Genomic DNA, 22156 nt, shown 5'->3' with positions numbered 1-22156 from the left:
TCTCAAAAAATTAAACTGTGCTCTCCGCTTTACCTATCAGATTGATTTTGTTTTGTAAGACAACAGTTCGCAAATCCTGAGCCGAAAGTTCACTGGTGAGGTTGCAATATTCCTTGATGATTTGTTGCACTGATATACATGAAGAGTAACCCGCCGGGTCAAGAGTGATCTGAGCAGAAACATGGAAAACCACCAGAACCAGCTAATCAATTTCTGTATCTATTGGATTCTCATTTTCTTTTTTTAATTTTTGCATGTACTCAGTTCATGCCGAGTCAGAGGATCTCACATGGGACCCAGCTACATTCCTTGTAGTCAAGTCCAACGGTTTGAATATGACTGATGGCCGTTGTCATATCTCACAACTCTATATATCTAGTCTCTATAAAATAAGGAGTCCAAAAACCCAATTCGCACGGCACAATCGAAGTATCTTACTCTCTAGTTTCTAGTTACTGCTTCCCTGCACAACCTTCTAAACCCAGATCCAACATTCACTCACTTATTTCCCTATCTACGTTTATCTATTCACTCTTTGTGAAAATGTCAAAAAGCATATGCAATCTCAAACTTTCTCTACAGTATCTCCTTTTGATGACCACTTTACTGTTGTTTAAAGTAGATTCAAGAACGCACCCTGGAGACATACGAGTGCTCAAGGATCTAAAACATGGGCTGCACCCCGAGTCCATAGCTCCTGGATCTTGCTTGAGCTCGTGGGACTTCTCAGTGGATCCATGCGACCATATCTTCAGTGACAGATTCACTTGTGGGTTCAGGTGTGACTGGTTTGCTTCTGGTTTCTTCCGAGTCACTGAGATCACTCTTGATCCAGTGGGCTACTCTGGTTTACTCTCTTCAACCACCTGGAATCTGCCTTACTTGCAAACTCTTGATGTATCAGATAACTCCTTCTATGGCTCAATCCCAGACTCACTTTCCAACCTCACTCGGCTCCGTCGACTGAGTCTCTCAATGAACTTGCTTTCTGGCAAAATGCCCGTCTCTCTCGTGTCTCTAGCCCACCTCGAAGAGCTTTATCTTGATAACAACAGTCTCCATGGATCGATACCATCAAACTTCAACTCACTTGTAAGCTTAAAAAGGCTTGAAATCCAAGAAAACAATCTCTCTGGCGAGTTTCCTGATCTGGGTGCTCTCAAAGACCTGAATTATCTGGATGCTAGTGATAACCAAATATCTGGTGAAGTTCCCTCAACACTACCGGTGTCTCTTGTTGAGCTATCTATGCGAAACAACAACTTACGAGGAAAGCTACCTGTTAGTGTAGGCGATTTGGAGTTCTTACAGGTCTTGGATCTTAGTCACAACAAGTTATCCGGTCCTATTTCATCAGTTCTTTTTGACCATCCTTCTCTTCAACAACTTACCCTTTCCCATAATAATTTCACGTTCCTGCAAGTTCCAGGTACAGTGGGTCTAACTAGCAAGTTAATAGCTCTTGATTCGAGCTACAATGATCTTAGAGGCATATTACCAGGTTTTTTGTGTTCTATGCCGAAGTTGTCATCTTTGTCTCTAGAGAATAACAAGTTTACAGGAATGATACCATCCCAGTATGCTTTGAAAGTGGCTGTTCCTAGGGGCAATTCGTCCTCGTTGGAGAGGCTATTATTAGGTGGGAACTACTTGTTTGGTCCAATTCCAAGTGTTCTGATGGGTTTAAAACCGGGTTCTGCTAATGTGAGTTTGGTGGATAATTGTTTGTATAGGTGTCCTGATACCTTCTTCTTTTGTCAAGGTGGGAATCAGAAGTCATTAGTGGACTGTAAGAAGAGATTTGATACCGTGATCCCTTGGATTAGAACCACAAACTAACCAGATTTGTATGATAATACAATATTTTCCTTTAAAGTTTTATCTCCATTTTTCTGGTTTTTGTTTAAAACCTTAAACAGAAGTTTTAGTTAGCACTTTTAAAAGAAAATAGATTATTTTCTGCAGTATGCTGGGCTGCATTTGTTTTTTATGTGAAAAAAAAATTCAGATGTTATTAATATACTGATTGATTTAATGTGATTTAGTTGATTTGACATGTTTAAAAACAACTAAAATAACAGATAAAATATAATTTGATTAAAACAAAAATATAATAAATTAACTCGGATTAACCTATTAAATATTCCAGTACTCGGATCATAAAACTTTTATAACCTATAAAAAACACATAAAAAAAGTTGTTAAACTCAATTCTCAATCAAACCAATGTTTAAAGATAAAATTAAAAATAAAATTCAACTAAAAAAATGAATCGAGTTAACCTGGATTGACGTGTTAAATTTGGGTCATGAGATCAAGATAATATCATAGAAAAAAATCAAAATAAATTGTGAAACTCAATTCTCAATCAACCTGATATTGAATGATAATTTTTTTAAAAAAATCAATTAAAAAAAACACAAAAAATCACCTGAGCCAATCGACCAAACTTTTGACCTGGATCATGAGATTGGGATAACCTCATAGAACGCAAATTAAAACAAATTATAAAGATTAATTCTCAATAAACTCAATATTGAAGGATCAAATTGAAAAAAAAATCAACTAAAAAAAGACAAATTAAAAAAACTCGAGTTAATCGGCTTAATCTATGAATTGGGGTTATAAAATCGTGATAATCCCACAAAAAATGAATAAAAAAAAATTATAAAGTTTAGTTTTCAATTAACTCAATGTTAAAGGATTAAATTGAAAAAAAATCAATTAAAAAAAACTCAAATCAATCTTGTTAACTCGTAAAACTCATAACTTTAATCATAAGACGGCAATAACCTCATAAAAAATAAATTAAAAAATAATTATAAAGATTAATTCATAATAAATCTATTAAATAAGATGTTGAAAGATAAAATAGAAAAAAAAATTAAAATTAAAAAAAAGGTCCTTGAAATTTTGAGAGCTAGAGTTAAAAATACCTTGACATTTCATTATTTATTCCTACAGTAAAATTCCAAGATAATTTAGTATATGTTACATTAAATAATAATAATAAATAATATTGTTTCAAATCTTCTGAAAACGAAGATTTGGCATCCCATGTCTATCTCCTTTGCTCTAGAAAAACGACAAGTGAAATATTCTCTATCTAATCCCACTTTGATGCATTATCACCCCTGATCACCTATAATATGTTTAATCAGTCTGTGCCTCTGTGCTGCACTGCGCATGCTGCTAATTTCAGCTGAATGGGCTAGTGGGTGTTGGGCTCCATCGAAGAATTCTTTATTTTCTCTCATCAGGATTCGATCAGGTTGTTAATATTCTTCTTCTTTTTTTTTTCTTCTTTTTTTTAACATGAGTGGTTGGTGTTTTCTGCTAGGGTTTCTGTGCAAAACATTGTTTAAGGTGATCTAGATCCAAGACTAATAATAGTAAAGCATTGTATTTACCATTTAATAATATCCTCTAGTATTATTTTTATAGCGATGTACTTTACGATAGTACTGATACCTTGTCTGTTAAATCGTAGCTCCTCCATGTGCACTTCTTTTATAACCTGCATGGTCATTTAAAAACCCGAACATGGCCACTCCTTTATGTCCATCACTAGGGCAGTTTTCTCAATTTGTGCTGCAGAGTTGAATCATTCAACTGGAATTCTCTCCCTTTCAGACATTGATTTAGAATTCGATGCTCCCTAGAACTAATTAGTTTGGTACCGTTGGGAACTGTAATATTGGGACCAGAACATGGGACTCTTGGCCCTCAGATTTGATATCCATTCCATCAAGCGTAGCTGTTCAGACCACCCCCACCCCACCCCAGGCAAGCTGACTATGACCATCTGGGTTAAAAACAACAAGTTGCTAATTTCTTATGAACTCATTCAGTTCTCAGATTCACTTCAATACCCGTGATAAAGTCATGGGCTAGGCCTGACAAAGATGCAAACTTGATACGTGGAACTAGCTAGGCTTGACGAAAATAATCATCTGTCTATCCTTTACAATACTATTTTGATACTTCAGGGTTGCATTTTGATGATTGTACAATGATTTTTTGGGCCACCCAGTGTTTTGTTGATATTGATGTTTTCACGTATCAATAGCCATTAATTTCGTGGAACAACTGAGATCAGCTTCTCCAGAGAATAAGTGGTTCTTTCCCTTGCTGTTGTTTTTTGTGCACTGCTTAGTAGCAATAAAAATGCTAAATAACCTTCGATCGATGCAGCCTGGCGCCAATGCCTGGGTTTGAATCACTCACATAGCAGACAATTAATATTAAGACACCTACATGTCATGACCCGCTTATGAGCATTCTTTGATATGTATTTCTAAACGAGCAGCACGCTGGATCATCTCATTCTGTGGTAGCTCGGGCCTTAATTGCAGTACTGAGGTCTGAGCTCTGAGGTGATCAAATCTCCCTACTTTTGAAACCATTTCTTAACCAAAGGTATTCCCGCAATTTCGAGCCCACAATGATTGAGGTTTCTATCAATTACTTCTACGTACTGTGTCTCACAGGAGTTAGTATAGTAAATATTCTCCTCTTCGCATAGTTCCGATTAATACACATGCAAGAATATTGGCCACTACATTAAATACTCCGCCCACGTCTTCACAGAAATCATTTGTCCCAATCGATTACCATTTGCACCTTGGCAACTCTATGAAGTACTCTGCTGGAAATTACCTTTATTGTTTCTTTACATGTTTTTGGTAGAACGTATGCTGTGTTAGGAGAGCCAATAATTTCCCACATGTGGCCTAGCCCTTCTTACAGTGAGCTGTTTTGACCAATACGCTCGAAGCTACCACAGAGTTGATTAGTTGATCTTAATGCAGCTTTTAATATGGAATTAATTTGTGGTCCTCTCTATTAGTGGTTGGGTGGATCCAGGCTCAATACAGACTTTCTCCACTCCAATCCAGCTTGGTGGTGTAATAAAAGCATACCAAAAAGGATTCATTATTCAAACATCGTTGTATTTACAGAACTTTACTTGTCTACTTGATAGAGTAAGCAGCATGTTTGTCTGGTATTGTGATGGTGGTGTAAGCCTATTTCTTTGGCATATTGGTAAAAACCATCCTTGAAATGGTTTTGCCATAACTCAGAAAAGCTTGGGCATTTTGAGTTTGGACGCGTCAGAAAAGCTTGCCACTCCAATCCTTGAAATGATTTTGATTGAAGAGACAAAAACAAAAATAAATTTATGATCTTTATTATAATTTTGAAGTGAATTTTTATATTTTAAATTTAAAATATACAAAAAGACATACCCTTTGTATCCTCATTGCCTTAATTCGTAGTAGAAAAGGATACCATCTCACATGAGTTTTAACCCCTCATCATCTTCCCTACAAGGTGACTTTTCCATGAACAAAACTGTGTCATTTTAGTTCGAGATTGGTCCAAATTAAGTAGAGAATACCTAGTGACGTATGAAAATTTGTTATATGTCTATGTAGACCTAACCAATCAAAATATGGAATGGCGCAATGAATTCCATCCTTAAAATTGGTAAGAGTGATATCAGGAACTTGGAGAGTTAACTTATAGCTACACAACCACTGAGGGAGGCGAAGAGACTGCCATTGTGAGGGATAGCTGCAAGTTGTACAGAATCAAATACCATAATCCGTAGAAATCCCTTAGTTTCTGTCCAGCAGGAGACCCTACCGGACGCATCCAATGTTCATTATTGTTGACGATTATGAGGAACCTTTCCGGCAGCAAAGAGTTTGTTCCCCATACCTTGTCAGTTCTAGAATATTGTTACTGCTTAATGAATATGAAGTGTATCCCCACCCTCCCACTCCCACAAAAGCCCATACTTTACCAGCCAATCCTAGATTTCTTGTGCAGTACAATTCCTTCCTTCCATACTCGATCGGTTAATTATACCCACAACATTTCTCATCAGCATGTTACCTTTCCTCTCTCTCCCTCCCTCCATCGATGTACAAACTTGATAGTAAATGCATGTCAGGGGATTGAGCTTTCAATGATGGGGACCATATTTCAACGATATACTTCCAAGTTTCTGAATTGATACATGATAACCATTGGCGGGCAGTTTCAATGAAGTAGAAAACAAGATAAACAGTAGACATTATTAGTCGATGACTGTTGGATGTTAAGTACTTTTCATATACATGAATCCCTCAATATTATATATACCACCATGCCAACTAACATTAAATAAATGTGTTAGTGACTTCAAGTTGTCTAGTGTTGCTATTATTTTATATATATTTGTCCATCATTTCGAACATTAAATAACTTTGAGATTATTATATATTATCACGGTTGATGATATGACTCGTTGATTAAACATGATTATTGCTTTAATTAATTTCTGTTATATATCAACTCTTGCTTTGTTATGACACATCCTCTCTCTTATCTTCATTTTACATAAGCCAAAGCGAATTTTGTTATAAATTAAAATATTCAAAGATTAAAAAAAAATCGAAAAGATTTTCAAAATGCATGATTCTATCCATCATAAAGCTATTAATTAACCCTAGCATTACTAAACATGAGTAATTAAATGGGAAATTTATTCTTTTCAAATTGAAAAAAAAAACTAGAAAATCATAGTAACATGGTATATGAAAATAAGAATTAAAAAAAATAAAAATTACATTTATTTTCTAAAAAAAACTTTAATTTGCATCGTTATTTCATAAATCCGCTAGCAAAATCAATAATATATTTATAAAAGCTAGACTCTTATAATTATTATGAGCTGAGACTATTATTTAGTAGTAAATTCTTTCAGAAGTGGTGGGAAATAATAAAAAAAATCTCATAAAGACTAAAGTCCTGCTACACTTTTAAGTATATATTAGGTAACATCGATCTAAGCATACATTTATCTGTCCTTGTCCCAGGGCCTAGCTAGGGTACAGATTCGAGTCCATAATACCGTCCAGATGAACGAATTAGGATCCAAACATGATTAAAATATTCGCGTCTTATCACTGCACAGTGATGCCGACAACTCTTTTTGCCCATCTTATGTTACATTTCAACTTCCTTAGAGAGATGGAGAGAGTATAGCATCATTAGCTTGATCATCATATCTTTTGGACAGAAAACGTGTTGCTTGTCTTTCTTGTGTTGGAGTGAGCCCAGCGTAGTGTTAATTCTTAATCTAGAGTTATCATATCTTTGTCACTTTAATTAGATTGTGAATCTAGTAAAAAGTGTCGCCCGTCAAGTGATGGGTTGAGATCTTCTTAATATAACAAATTAATTAGAGTAAATAATAAGGTAAATAAATCTTAATTTTATTTAGAGCTAACGCTACTTAATTAGCTTAAGAGGTTTATTGAGAGTAAGACTGGTTTTTCCTATTTAACTACTGATCATACATCACGTCGACTCCCACCCAATTGCTAAATCCTTCCCGTTAAAGGAGGACGCGGGAGGTCGTCGTTGATTGATCCTCCCTCTTTTATATATGTGCCATGAAGTGTGTTTGAGGTACTATAGGCTAAAAAATTAAGTGCTGATCTAATCACTAATTAAAAAAACCAAGCCCAAATACATTCAATGAAACAATGGATTTTTATCTCACTATATATCAATTTAGAATTTATTAGAAAATAATATAAATTATATCTTAAAATCCTACATAATAGTTTAAGGTTTTGGATTAAATTGATTTTTTAATATAATATCGGAGCTTTGATGACTAAATGATGAGCTTTTATTTAAAAAAATATGTTAGAAAATAATATAAATTATATTTTGATAATTCATCAAATAATTTAATCTCTTAATTAAATTAATTTTTTAACATGTTACGTATATTCATATATAGTGTATCGTAAACTGCGCGCTCTAGAGGTATAAAAGCCACAAAATATAACAGGGGAAGAAAGCAACGGGACTGGATGGCCATGAGCTGACACCTCCTCTACATTTCGAGGCAAATATACATATTACAGAGACCACAGCTCTAGAAAAACAGTCGAGACACTATTTTGAGCACCAAAGAATTGCTAGAGTTCATAATGCACGCCTGCCTTTAAAGGCATCCCGCGCTCCCCAATTACAACAAAGGGATCAGAGGTCCCATACACAGCCCTCGACTGGGGGTGGAGTGGAAGATATTTGATCTTTCCTAGAGGGGTCTGGTTGACTTGATCGGAGATATTTCTCGTATGAGAAAATATTTAACAATGATTGAACCTGAAGTTGACATCATTTAGCCTTGCTACACGTTGATCAACTGTGTGTGATTGGTAGTAGTTTTTTTTTTTTTTTAATTATTGCAAAGCTGGATAAGAAGGATATTGATGTTATCTTAGTGGTAACAATAAAAAAAACCTCTTTTCCAGGATATATTTTGTTTTATATTTCTGAAGTTCTGAAATGGAAAATTGTTCATAATCATTTACTTTCTTAATCGAATTGTATTTGAGGTTTTTTCTTAAATTAAGTAAAGTTATCAAATTTTTTTTTTGTAAAACTAAAAAAATAACTAATATGATGTTAGAAGTTACTTCAACAACACCATAAAATTTCTCAAAGTTACCATATTAGATAATATATTTTAATTTATGTTTGCTATTAATTTCTATGGTTTTATTTATTGTTACCGGATCAATAACTTTAATAATTTTTAAAACAATAAAAGATATCTCTAGATCATGCCCTCTCGGTGAAAGATCATCATCAAGACATCAACCTTAAATTGGTAGATTTAGGAAAATAAGATTTATTGAATGATATAGTTTAAAGATTTGAACTCAAATGAGAAAACAAACCTTATTAATTAATACCTTTTAACCTAATTAGGGTTTATTAATGACTTATATAAGACTAATCATAGCCTTCAAATACAAAAAAAAAAAAAATCGTTGTAAAGCATGACCATCTAGTATTGTTCTAGCCAAAATTGGCAGTCCACTTGGTGTAAGTTAAGGCAATGTTTGTTGGTAACTCAACATCTATATATCATCAAAACTCCTTGATGCGTTTTTTTCCTTAACATGTACAAAATTCTGACAAGGACAACATGGGCAGTCACAGTCTCTGAGAGGGAAAAGACGACTTGAGGATTTGATTCCGCAGCTAAAAAAAAAAGCCTGACAGAGTGGTTTTTATTATTATTAATATAAATATTCAAATCAATTTAATTCATTTCAATTAATTTTATAAATTCTAAAATTAATGATTAATAACCACATAACTCAAAATCAAGACATAAATTCTTTGATTTCAATTTCTTATCACTGCCAGACGGTCAAGAGCGGTCCTATTCTTAAACATGGGATCTCATGACCCAGTTACTACTGTGCATGGGCCTTGTATTACAGTACTCTGTATAATTCAGATAGAAATGACAGGTACTAAAAGACAATCCTTGGCTGCAGATTTTCACAGAGCCCAGAGGATTAAAAACGTAGAAAAACTTAAACCCTAGCAACTCATAATATACCCCCATGTCTCTCTGTGATGACAAATGACACCGTTTGTTGTTGCGGTCTGTTTTTTAAAACTTTTTTTTTTAAAAAAAAAAATTAATGTTTTTTATTATTTTAATATATATTAAAAAATAAAAAATATATTATTTTAATATATTTTTAAATAAAAATAATTTAAAAAACATTATCTATGACTTTCAAACAGGCTAAAAGTGTATTATGTATAATTTTTTTATTTTGTAATTTTTGTAATTTTTGCAAATGGTTTTTTAGAGAGTATTTTAAAGTGTGATAGATTTTTTTTAAAGTATCTTTTACTCATAAATATATTAAAATAATATTATCTTTTTATTTTTTTAAAATTTAATTTTTACATCAACAAATCAAAACAATCCAAAAACATAAAAAAAAAATATTAATTTTAGCCACCTGCTAAATTTAAAGAAGTCAGCTCCTTTGTTTTATTCTAAAAAAACCCCTCTATTTAATTAAAAATATGCAAAAATCTTTTATCAATTTTTTTTAAGGTTTTAGGCTCAAATAAAATCGGAAAAACCTATTAGTTTGAGCCCAATAAAATCCCTTTAAATGAATAAAAAAAAAATAAGGAAAGATTTAACCGAATATTTTAAATTTAATTTGCCAATAAATATACAAAGTTGAGTGCCCGGGCATAATTTTTAGCCGAGAAAGCACGGATCCTCGGAACCTTCACTGTCTGTGCTTGCGTTCCTGATTACTGATTTGATTTCACCTATTCATCCACTCATGTGGTGCTAATATTATATTTATCATCTCCCTCCCATCCCTTCCCTTCCCTTCCAAATTTTAGCCCACCCCACCGTTTCTCTTCTTATTTTTTCTCCTTACCTTCTCTCTCCTCTCCCTGTAGGAGCAGATTATTAACTGGCTTGATCTGAACATAGAGAGAGATAATACTCGATGAAGATCCAGTGTGACGTTTGTAGCAAAGAAGAGGCCTCGGTGTTTTGCACCGCTGACGAGGCAGCCCTTTGTGACACTTGTGACCACGGTGTCCATCATGCCAACAAGCTTGCTTCAAAGCATCAGCGTTTTTCCCTTCTCCATCCTACCTCAAAAAACTTCCCCATCTGTGATATCTGCCAGGTTTTTTTTCCCGATTTGGCTCTTTGATTATTCATTTCTTGATAAATCTTTCTGGGGTTAATTGATTTCTTGTCTACTTTTCTTAGGACAAACGGGCTTTCTTGTTCTGTCAACAAGACAGGGCGATTTTATGCAGAGATTGTGACGGTCCAATACACACAGCAAACGAGCATACCCAGAAGCATAATAGGTTTCTTCTCACAGGAGTCAAGCTCTCTGCTACATCTGCTGTTTATATGTCATCTCCTTCCTCCGTTACCAGTAGTGGCGATCTTGTTCCTGACTCCAAGTCTCAAAAACAGCAGCAGCAACAATCAATCAAGAAACCTGTGTCTGTTGCTCCAGTGAATTCCAATCCACCTGCAGTTCCCAGTACCTTGTCAGCAAACACAGTAATAAACAAGGATGGGGATAATTTGGTAACAAGTGAAGGGTTTGGTTCGACAACAAGTAGTACTATATCAGAGTACTTGATGGAGACTCTTCCTGGCTGGCATGTTGAAGAATTTCTTGATTCGTCTTCCACCACTCCCTTTGGTTTCAGCAAGGTTTGCATTTGATTCTTTCCTTCTTGGTCGATTATCTACTAATTATTACACTTTTCAGCTTTATTACCGAAAGGGGGAAAAATTGATTACTTTGATATCTTGCTTGAAATTTGAGAAATTTATGTGATTTGTAGATTGATGATGGTCTCTTGCCGTATATGGACACTCATGATCTTGAACGCAATATGAGTTCTTTCTCGTCAGAAAGTTTGGGGCTTTGGGTCCCCCAAGCACCAACTCCTCCTCTATGCACATCTCAACAATATTACTATCCACAATTGGTAGGGCAGAGTGGATTCAAGGAGACAAAAGAGAGCACAAACATGAAAGCTAACAGAAGGTTAACAGATGATGCCTTCACTGTTCCACAGATAAGCCCTCCATCAAATATTGGCTCCAAGAGATCTAGGCCCTTGTGGTAGGGCCAAATTTTCATAATCTCTTTTAATTACCAAGATCAAAGCCTTATGCTTTGTAGTTTTGATCGCATGGCTTCCAGTCAAGTTTCTTTTTAGTGTTTGGGTATGAGTTAATCTTCTTGTATATCACCAGCTTCTCTCTGCGTTGTCTATCCCAAACTGATTTATGGGTTTTGTTTGTCTTTTGTACTTGACAAGGTACAGCCATCTTCTGCAAATATGAATGAGATTTTTAGAGCTTTTTTCTTTAGAATGAAAAATGACTGAGAGGGTGTTTTACACATCCTGTGTTCAAAGTGTTAGTGTTGTTCGCTTCAAAAAGAAATTAAATGAATATTTTTAATATACTAATATTAAAAATTAAAAAATAAATCTTAAAAAATATCTTATACCACATGCAATCCCTTACCGTTGTTCAATCTTGCGTGCATGGAATCATGTCTTGAAAATATCAAAGGTGAATGAAACGACAAATTTGTCCTTTGTCTTAAACAAATCAGAGAAGTGACAGTTTAAGGAAGATAATTATTTTTGAAAAAAAAGCTAGCAACTGAAAATTTTTTTGAAAATTAAGTTAGTAGTTAAAGCGAAAAAAGATTAAAAAAAATTAAAAAATAGCATTAGAATTTGATGGGAGGAGATAATCTAAACGCAAGCAGATTAAATGGTTTTTACGAATTAAGACTGGAAAACTTTTTATTAATTTATTTATTTTTTTCTCAAAAAATGCTGATCTCAATAGCATTATTTATTAAGATGTGTTATTTTTTAAAAAAAGTTTCGTTTGTGCAACCTTTTAAAAAAAAATCGACTGTTTTAGTTTGAAAAAACACCCAAAAGAGAAGTGTTCATTTCTAGATTTGACAGTGGGGCACTGTAGAAGGGAACTTGGATAGAACAAGGAGAGGATAAATATGGTACGATGATGATAAATGAAGATGATAGTGATCGGATAAGGAAGACGATGACGAATAGTACTAAAAGTGGTCTGATCTTGTCCCTCTAATGCAAATAGGAATTTTGTTATTTGGCTTCCCTCGGGGATATTCACTTGAATGTCACACTTTCGGTAAAGTCTTTTCAGGACAAGGTGGTGGTGGTGGTGGTGAAACGAGCATTCTCTTCTTCTTGAGTAATCTGATCCCATGGCTTGCATCGTGTTTTGAAATTTGAATCAAAGTCAAATTTGGCTAGGTGCTAGAAATTATCATGATCAAATCCCATCCTGAATGAACATATTCAGCCCATTTCTTAAAAAAAAAAGAAAAAAAAGAGAGATTGTAGCCAGCAAAATCAAAGAAGTCTCCGTGTGACCATAGAATCTGTAGAGAATAAATTAAGTGTTTTTTTTAGTGTGGTGGATTATGTTTTTTAAAAATATTTTTTATTTTAAATATTAACATGTCAAAACAAAAAAAAAACACTATTTTCATATTTCAATATTTTTTAAAGTGAAATATATTTTTTAAATGTATCTAAAAGTATAAGCTACATATTTTGGTATGGTATTTTGCAAAATAGTTTTTGGATTGAAATTATATTAAAATTTTATTTATTTTTAACATCGGTACATCCCAACCATAAAAAAATATTAAAAAAAACATCAATTTAATTTTTTTTTAAAACCAAAAATACTCTTAAAAAATATTTTTAAAAAAAAGAAGAAGTAATGACAAAGATCACCAACTAAGCACTCACTAAGCCAGCCTTTGCAAACGGAATCTAAGCTAGAATAAATCCACCGCAGCAAGAATATGTGATAGAAGTTGCTAGATGGGAAACTTTACTGTCCAATTTCGAAAAAAACGACAATGATATCAAATTAAAGAGCCCCTTCAAATTTATCAATATTCCAATTTGGTTTCTATAGTTTAAAATTTCCTAATATCAACCCTGGTGTCTTCAAATATCTCCCATATGGTCCCTGACCATTAATCATCAAACGAAATCCAAAGCAAGGCAACCTTTTAATTTCAGTGGAATTTTTTTTTGAAATTCAATGTTAGAAAAAATGGGCTCACCAACGACTAGGGGCCACATCATAATTTCTTAGAAACATCGGGGTGGGTACTACAGAGAACTAAACTATAGGGACTGAAGTGGAAATTCTTCGAGTTTATAGGAGTGAAAATGTACTTTATGCAAAGAACATCAACTTGAAAAGGCCAGGATCCTCAATTCCAGGATCCTCAATTTTAGAATGGCAGGTGAGGGTACAAGTAGTCTAGGGTAAGTGACGTCAGCCTCGTCATGCTTCGGGGTCACCCAGCTCATATGGTAACGGTGGAGTCTTGAGAGTAAGGCTTTCATTTGAAGGTTTTTTTTTTTATTTTTGTTTTTGAAATTATGTTATGGTGGATTTGAAAATTTATTTTAGCTCGTAAAAAATATTATATTAATATATTTTTTAGTAATTTTTTTATGATTCTAATATGTTGATGTTAAAATTAAAAAATATATATCTAAAAAAGTATTTTAATATATTTTTAAGTAAAAAAATATTTTTAAAAACATTTTGTATCAAAATATTAACATGCATTTAGTTTTTATTTCTTGGTATGGTAGAAGTTGTTTTTTAAGTATATTTTTTTAAAACATTAAAATAATATATTTTATTTTTAAAATTTTATATTTTATATTAAAACTATCTAAAATCACTATAATAATTTTAAACTAATAAAAATAAAAATCTTGAAAAACACCACAATGCTAAACAGACAAGCAGTTCGGACAGTGTAAAACTGCGTTTCGTCTGAAAAACAACATTTTTCGATGGTTTTTTTTGTATGAAACGCAGTTTTCACCACCGCAAGAGCACTGCATACCGGCTTTAAAAATAATAGGGGAAGTCATTAATTGTTTTAATTAAAGAATAGACCATTCCCTTTTTCGGCTGGAAGCCCAAAATTGCTCTTTGTAAAGAACACTTGCTAAATTCACCTCTATTAGATTAATGCTTGGATGGACAGAGAAACGCAATTTCACACAAGTAAAAATGATAAGAATGGCTTCGAAGGTTTTTCTCTTTTTAATCCTTCGGAGGGGTTAACGAGAGTGCTGTCTTTCGCAGTCAAAGAAGAAGACACTGCTTTATTTACTTTCTCACCGTCACGGACGGGGGGTGGTGGGGTTTGCTATTCCTGAATCCTATCCCTGCAACAGCTAGTGGTCTCATATACAACAAAAATTTGAGTAGATTAATTCGACTTCAGCGATCCTCCATAAGACTTTGTTTCTCTATCCTAATCTTGTTCCATTAGGCTAGCTAGGCTGGGGGCGGCCATGTTTTTGGTCACATACTAATGTCCAAAGTGACTGTCGGTCGGTCAGTCAGTCTACCACGGACTCGCATTCAAGTTCCTATTGTCTCATCTCCGATATGTCTTTGTCTGCATCTCTTTACGGCACACGCTGCTTTCTTTTAAATTAGGCCGATTCCCTTGATAGCGAGTTACAGGCCTAGTTAAAATCCATAAGCGAACTTGATGAGAGCAGATCCCAGATTTGGGCCAACTCTCAAGCCGCCCAGAGGAAGTAGATAAGATCCAGCATCAAAGTTATATGTGGTAACTTATGACTAATGTGCCCAAAGGATGGCCTGTAGAAAGGCTCAGTGCCGGTCCAAGTAAAGAAACTAACCTGGAAAAGGAAATGAGAGTGAAAAACAGAAAAATCATGTCCATCAGAATTCAGAAGATCATTCTGCGTCCATTTCACATTAGCAAAATGAATCAAAACACTCATTAGAATTTTGAAGCCATGTATCTACGATGAATGGCAAGCCATATCCAAGAGTTTCATCATCCATATGCCAAGCAGCATGCATGCATGCATGCAACATATGGTGAGACAGAGTCATCAGGTTTTCCATCACCGCATCAAAAACAGCATCAAGTCAATATAAAGAAGACAAGTAGAAACATCCAAATGCCAAAAACTCTTAGCACACACCACTTAGTTTACTTAATGAGGGCACAAATCAACCTACCTAATCTGACAAACACGAAAAAGAAAGGTACTCTTTCATCAACCATCAAGGACGTCGACAATGAGCCTTGCACATGTGTTGGCAGTCGTAGAAGCAAGGGCCTCCACAATGAAGAGGGCAATCTAACCTCATGCCTTTACACCTTCCTTTTCCCATGCATTGTGCAAACTCTCCGAGCTTGTAGTCCTCGTTGCTGAAAACTCTCTTCCTATGCATCCGGTGGTTGTTAACGCCTCTGCCGCCTCCTCCTCCTCCTCCTTTCCCCTTCCCACCACACCCCCATTTATACCAACCACCACCTCCTCCTCCCCATCCCCATCCACTCCCACCTCCTCCCCCACCCCCACCACCACCACCACCACCTCCCCCACCCCATCCCCATCCAAAACTGCCCCCGCCACCTCCACCGCCTCCCCCTCCCCCTCCTCCCCCTCCCCCTCCTCCTCCACCACCACCACCACCACCACCACCTCCTCCTCCTCCTCCTCCTCCTCTATAGTGTCCACCATACCTGTTTTTGTTGTAGTTGACAACAGCTTCAGTATTAGAAGTTTTGTTTTGACTTCCTTGTAGATTGGCAGGATCTAAAAAAGTGACATTGACTTTGGTATGACCAGCAATGCTGTTCGTTCCCTCGTCACCCCTCAACTCAACAGCTACCATTGCTAGAAACAAGAGAACAAATAAGCTTCTCCTTCTCGTCCGTATCTCCATCTTTAATTTTTTTAGTGCCTTCTTTCAAATTGATGTGCAATTATTTTGCATTTTCATGCCATCGCTCCATGGGTTTATATAGCACTCCTTTGACAGTTTGACAGCTAGATTTTGGACCCCACTTGATCCAGATCTCTAACTAATTAAGTGAAGCAAATCCACCTCCAAACAATCAAGCTAGTTCTGTTCGTCCAAAGAAGAAAAAGACCGTGCCTTAAGGCTCACTTAATTTTGTCCCCACCTAGTTCGCAAGGAATAAGATAAACTAAAACCCTGCACTCTGCATGCAGCAAACGCGGCCACCCTTGTCCACTACGATGGCATGCGTTACTGTAGTCGTTAAGATATATAGCTGTACATAGCGTGCATGTTCTTGGTCTTTGATTGGGTGTAAACTCAAGTAAACAAAGAGTGAAAATGACTATAAGAAATTCTAATCATTTGATTATTTTTTTTACAAAAAAAATGGAGACTGATTGCTTGATTAGACCAAACCAACAGAACCAACTTGTCTCACGATACCCAATAGTGCTTTAATTAGCATGCACCGTGCTAGCTTCTGTCTATTGCTTGACAATAACGTTTGAGAATTGAAGTGTGTGAATGAAGTTGCAGTCCATAGAGAACTGGTGGTGGAGGTAGCTTGAATTTACTTGTGTATAAGGTTCCTTGCGAAGGTATACAAATTGATTGATTTCAGTGTGTTGGTACCATCATATGCTTCTATTCTAGGTGGAAAATATTTTTTTAATGAATTGAATGTTAGGATTCAGGCTCAAGTTTTCTTGCAAGCACCCACTAGTTAATTTATTTCATATTGGGTTGTTAAATTTCATATACTGGCGAAGAAGATTTTTAAATTGATCATGCATGCTAAAATACTGAAAACAGATTAAGCTACTGTTCAAATTAATGATGACGACGATGACTGAAAAAACAAGGCAATAATAAGTAGAGACATAAAAGTACCTTCTCCGTTGCTATTGAAAGCTAGAACAGAAAAGGCCCATGCATTGATGCGGTTTAACACCTACTTTTCTGAAAGAAAATAAACACTCTGGTTCCTACAGGATACGGGTAAAATAAACACAAAGCAAATTCCGAGTCAGATTTATGAGTATTTGTTTTGAAGTTATAATCTGCCTTTTAAATTGATTTACACTACAAGATAATGTTTTTTTAGATGGAGAGCCTGCATTAACATGCCATTTTTGTTACCATAGACTTTTATCCTCCAGATCAAAGCAAGAGCAGAAAAAATAAGGAATGCATTGTGGCATATAACATAACAATTCTGCTGTTTTCAGACTGTTAAAAGGACGATTCAAATAGAATAGAAACAATCCTCTCATAAAATTTGCTACAAAGTGAAACCATCCTCCTGTTGTTCAAATTATGTAGATTGCATGTGAGAAACCATACAACTCATCACTGTCAAATGTTTTAGCTCCTTGCCTCTCAAAATCAAACGCGGATCGATTTATGAAGTATCAGTACCTTCGGAAGGCTATTCTCCCTGATGGGCACTCGATTGCCCTGTGGCCCCTCCCCCCGCAATTGTGGCAGATAATCATGGGACCTATACAATCCCTGCTCATGTGCCCCACCTGATTGCATGTACGGCAAATCACATCCCGATAACTGCTATTACGACCCCAGCCTCCTCTGTCTGGAAAACTATTTCCCCTTGTGCATTGCCTTGCCACATGCCCAGAAATGTTGCACAAGTTGCAGACAGGCTCATTCTGACAGTCACGTGCCATGTGGCCAGTTTTCCTGCAGTTCTTACATGCTTTATCATTTGTGCAGTCAGCAGCAAAATGCCCTGGCTTGTAGCAATTGTTGCACAACCTCACATCTCCAGGTGAAGGCTCAGGATTTGGGCAATCTTTGGCACGATGTCCAGACCTGCCACATGCGTGGCAGGTGCCCTCATTCGGACAGTTGCTTGCTACATGCCCAGGTTCCCGACAGTTCCAGCACTGCAGTTGTGTGGTGCACTCAGAAGCAACATGCCTGAAAAAAAAAAAATTAAAGATGCAGAGCTGAAATGCTTATCCAATGTATAAGAACACGGGATCAGAAAGCGCAGAAAATTGAAGGCAGGAAGAATTATTACCCAGGAAGACCACAGTTGTTACAAACAGCAGCATTGGGGCATTCTCTTGCAAAATGACCAGCCCGCTTGCAATTATGGCACAAATTGGTTTGGCTGAAGACAACCAACAAAAATTAGAATATAAAATTACCTAAACCTAAAGCGCATGCATCTAACTAACCTCAAAAAACACCCATCACTTTCATTCACATCCATTATAGTTATTGTTTCACAAGATTTAATTTAAACAAACAATGGTTCTTACATTTTATACCGTTGCAGAAAATGCCCACCAGGAATTAGACTCGGTGATGGGTGTTTTTATCTGTTTTTTTTTAGTGTTCAAACCAAATACCAATGAAACTGAACTCTTAAAACAGAATGCAGTATCCAACTGCAATAGAAGAAAGAATGCAAAAGGAAAATTTTTGTCGCAGTTGAAATGGTGTAAAAACTTTATCCAAAAATGATAAAACAGGAAACTGATTGTAACCGTCAGTTCCTTCTTGACTCTGATTTTTTTTTTCAAAATGATAGAAGATCCTTAAGAACCAAAAATTGACACCAACATTGAGCAGAAGTAAACTTGATTGTTTTGTTTACCAATTGCATGAAAGATAGAAGGTAGAAATAACATTAAAAAAAAATTAAGCCAAAAACTCCCTTGATAAGACAGTAAAAATCTTAAACAGCAGTAATGTGAGGATGTCATGAAGGAGTATATGAACAACTTTCAGAACCTTAAGAAACTAGATGCTTCATTGGCATTAAAAGGTATATTGCATTAACAACCACAGCCAACAAGGGCGGAAAAAGAAAGGAGTTTCCAGCACTTGACCATAGAGCACAATGAAAGCCTTCAAAAAGCTTACAGGACAAAGTGTCACAAGGTGCTCCTTTAGCATTTAGACACACACTACTAAATCTGCTGCTTAGATGCAATAAGTTCAAAACCATCCTCCCAATGCATGTAAACTGCAAACTATCTAAAGGAAGAGAAAAGAAAGAAGTTATGAAAAACCAATAACCTGAAACCACGATCACGGTCACGTTCACGGTGTGTCTCCCTCCTATAAGGACCATCACGATAGGAATTACGCTGAGATCGAAATCTGCGATCTCGGGGACTCCTACTCCTGCTACGGCTCCGACCCATACCCTGACTTCTGCTACTGCTCCTGCTACGTGAACTCATTTCTCAACCTTTTACCAATCACGTCAACCACCACAGTTTCACAAGCCCACCACCAAAATTCCACAGCTACTGCAGCTTCCCTGTGAACATTGATCACACCCAAAATTATCTGCATTCATTCACCTCATGCTCCTATTTTAACCTTCAAACAGACACCAATTTCCCAACACTACAACAAAATCCTCGTCCAACAACCACCACCCAAACTAAAAATTCAATACATCCAAAGCATACCATGTAAACTTAAAGAAACATTTCTTCAACCGAAACATACTCTGGACGAAGATTTATGTACCTCTTCTGGGAAAGAATTGTTCGGTCAGTTCACACTTTCAATTTGTGAACACTATGAGCATTGCATTAACTTGACACACAAAACCCCAACCATGCAACAAATCACCCACATGTATAATTTACCTCCTATTTCGTAAATATTCAAACCAGGTTTTTTTTTTCTCACAAACCCTTTCTGCAGCAATTAATCTAGTATGACGAAAACAAAAAAAAAATGAATAAATAGAAGAGAACGAGAGAAACAATCTAAGAACGTAAAATAGATTATCTGTAGCTAAATCAAAGATTTTCTCATGATGAAGCAACAGGCAGAAACAGACTTCGAGATTTGAATCTGAGCAATTAATGCGTTTTTGACGAAAAAATAAACATAAATGAGCAAGGAATTCAAGAAATCCAACCCTGGTTCTCTGAATCCATAACTTGATCATTAAAAACAAAGATAAAACCCTAAAATCCGTTAAAAAATAGCTAATAAAAAAATGCAATCGAACCGGATCTTGATTTTGTATATCAAATTGGGAAAAAAATTTGAGAAAAGCATATACCAACCTTGTGGAGGTTGAAGCAGAGGAGATGGATGTTTGGCACTCACAAAATATCGTTTGCTAATGTAATGAAACGAATTTTGTAAATAGTTGCTGGAGGAGGGGAAAGAATCTTGTAGGGCCGGTTACGGCGTGTTTGAAACTTTAACCATGAATGGAAATGGACACGTCAACTTCAGTCGGCGTCTGCGTTCAACTGATATGTCATGGTAATTTTTATTTTTTTTTCTCATCGATGTAGAAAACATTGTTTGATTAGTTACATATTTTTTATACTCAACTAACATGTGATTTCAAAAAAACTTGTATATAACTAAATTTTAAATTTTTATTTTATAGAAATTAAATAATATATTTTTTTATTTATATAAAATATTTAAAAATATTATTTTATATATATAATTTATCTTATAATAATTTTAATTATGAGAATTTTTAAAAAAATTATAATTAAAAATATTTTTTTGTTTTAAATTACAATTATGAAAACTATCATGGTCAAACTCACTCTATAGCAAATCTTTTATCAAAGTTTAATGGTGACTTTTTTTTCTTCAGAATAACGATTACGTGTAAAAAAATTGCATATACGTGCCTTTTTTTCAATTTTCATGTATTTTAATATATTGTTTTTATATAATACAAGCTATATAGTAATTTATGAACTTTTTCTTCATTTTTATAGCAGTTCAATATCGGATAATTACTGTATTATAATAAAAAAATAATATAATAAAGATAAATGAGATATATTTCCATGTACTTCGTGTTTTAAAAATATAAAATATAAAAATTTACTTGAAAATATATTTATTTTATATTTTTATCTTTATTCTTTTAATCAAAAAAAAATATATATATATATATATATATATATTTATATATATATTGGATTAAATTTTCAGGTCAATTAGAATACAGTAAAACCTTATAAAAATGTCAATAAACTCGGATAGGATAAAAAAGAGTATATATAATTACGAGGGGTAAATTGGTTATTAGAGAAAAAAAAAATCCAATTTTTTAAAGATTGTTACACTGGAACCTAGAAGCCACGAAAATAGCTGGTAAAGCCTTCATCTTCTCCCAAAATTTTAAGGAAATCAACCATAATTAAGAGCTTGATTGAGTTGGTATTCGAAAGAAAACACATTGAGAATAGACACTTTGACAGTTACATCTCCATTATACACTGTTGGATTGGGCTGCCCTTTGGATATGTTACTTTTTGTTGTGTATGCTACATTCCGGCTAGAGGGATATGCAATGCAATGCCAGCTCTGTGTAACAGATATGGCATTTGGAGCATTTATGGATAAAACACATTTATGTACAATCGTGGTCGCCGAACGTCTTCTTCTCTGTCAACCGTTGGATGGAGATGTAATTTTGATAAGTTGTTCCTCCAGATATTCTTTGAAGTTTGAACGGTGAAGATCAAAAACAAACACTCTAGCCATAAAATGTTTTTCCTGAACAACACGTTTCTAATTTCTAAAGTCAATTTGGTTTTATTCCAATATTTTCCACAAAATAATTAATTATGTATGGATTCAACAAGTTGGGTACATGTATTAGAATGGAACTATTTACATGACCCGTGTGATGTCATTGGTTATTTTTTTTTGACATAAAAAATATATATATATATATAAAGATTTAAAAATCTTGGGTTTTTTTGCAAAGTTATATCCAAGAATCTTGGGTTTGGCTGCAACAGCCGATTAAGAGTAATATTTATAATATTAATAATAACATTAAACTTGCATGGCCCAAGTTTAAGTGAGTCTGACTGCAACACCGGACCCAAGAAT

General features: G+C 34.9%; 4 protein-coding genes across 6 annotated transcripts; 2 read left to right on the top strand and 2 right to left on the bottom strand.

The window, feature by feature from the left end:
* Positions 1-378: 378 nt before the first annotated feature.
* Positions 379-1875, top strand: LOC133694138 (receptor-like protein kinase 5). The gene has a single exon (XM_062115591.1). It carries the CDS (start codon positions 544-546, stop codon positions 1837-1839), a length of 1296 nt encoding a protein of 431 aa, XP_061971575.1. The 5' UTR covers positions 379-543; the 3' UTR covers positions 1840-1875.
* An 8208-nt stretch (positions 1876-10083) lies between these two features.
* Positions 10084-11742, top strand: LOC133693343 (B-box zinc finger protein 21-like). The gene is made up of 3 exons (XM_062114542.1): positions 10084-10538; positions 10625-11086; positions 11221-11742. The coding sequence occupies exons 1-3, from the start codon at positions 10353-10355 to the stop codon at positions 11506-11508; spliced, it is 936 nt and encodes a 311-aa protein (XP_061970526.1). The 5' UTR covers positions 10084-10352; the 3' UTR covers positions 11509-11742.
* Positions 11743-15163: 3421 nt separating this feature from the next.
* Positions 15164-16156, bottom strand: LOC133694226 (uncharacterized). Its single transcript, XM_062115690.1, has 4 exons — positions 16091-16156; positions 15856-15949; positions 15725-15798; positions 15164-15679 (listed from the first exon to the last, which is right to left on the bottom strand). Exons 1-4 carry the CDS (start codon positions 16154-16156, stop codon positions 15539-15541), a joined length of 375 nt encoding a protein of 124 aa, XP_061971674.1. The 3' UTR covers positions 15164-15538.
* Positions 16157-17459: 1303 nt separating this feature from the next.
* LOC133695177 (uncharacterized) lies at positions 17460-20509 on the bottom strand. 3 transcript variants are annotated; one of them, XM_062117038.1, is made up of 4 exons: positions 20347-20509; positions 19334-19983; positions 18327-18419; positions 17460-18223 (listed from the first exon to the last, which is right to left on the bottom strand). In XM_062117038.1, exons 2-4 carry the CDS (start codon positions 19498-19500, stop codon positions 17698-17700), a joined length of 786 nt encoding a protein of 261 aa, XP_061973022.1. In that variant the 5' UTR covers positions 19501-19983; positions 20347-20509; the 3' UTR covers positions 17460-17697. The 3 variants fall into 3 exon arrangements, with proteins under 3 accessions (XP_061973022.1, XP_061973023.1, XP_061973021.1); XM_062117039.1 differs by having other exon boundaries at positions 19334-19800; XM_062117037.1 differs by having other exon boundaries at positions 19334-19580.
* Between the last annotated feature and the right edge of the window lie 1647 nt (positions 20510-22156).

Source organism: Populus nigra, chromosome 5 (genome assembly GCF_951802175.1).
Source record: "Populus nigra chromosome 5, ddPopNigr1.1, whole genome shotgun sequence".
NCBI classification, from domain to species: Eukaryota; Viridiplantae; Streptophyta; class Magnoliopsida; order Malpighiales; family Salicaceae; genus Populus; species Populus nigra.
The sequence above is the reverse complement of the archived record's forward strand: the minus strand, read 5'-3'. Positions and strand labels throughout refer to the sequence as shown.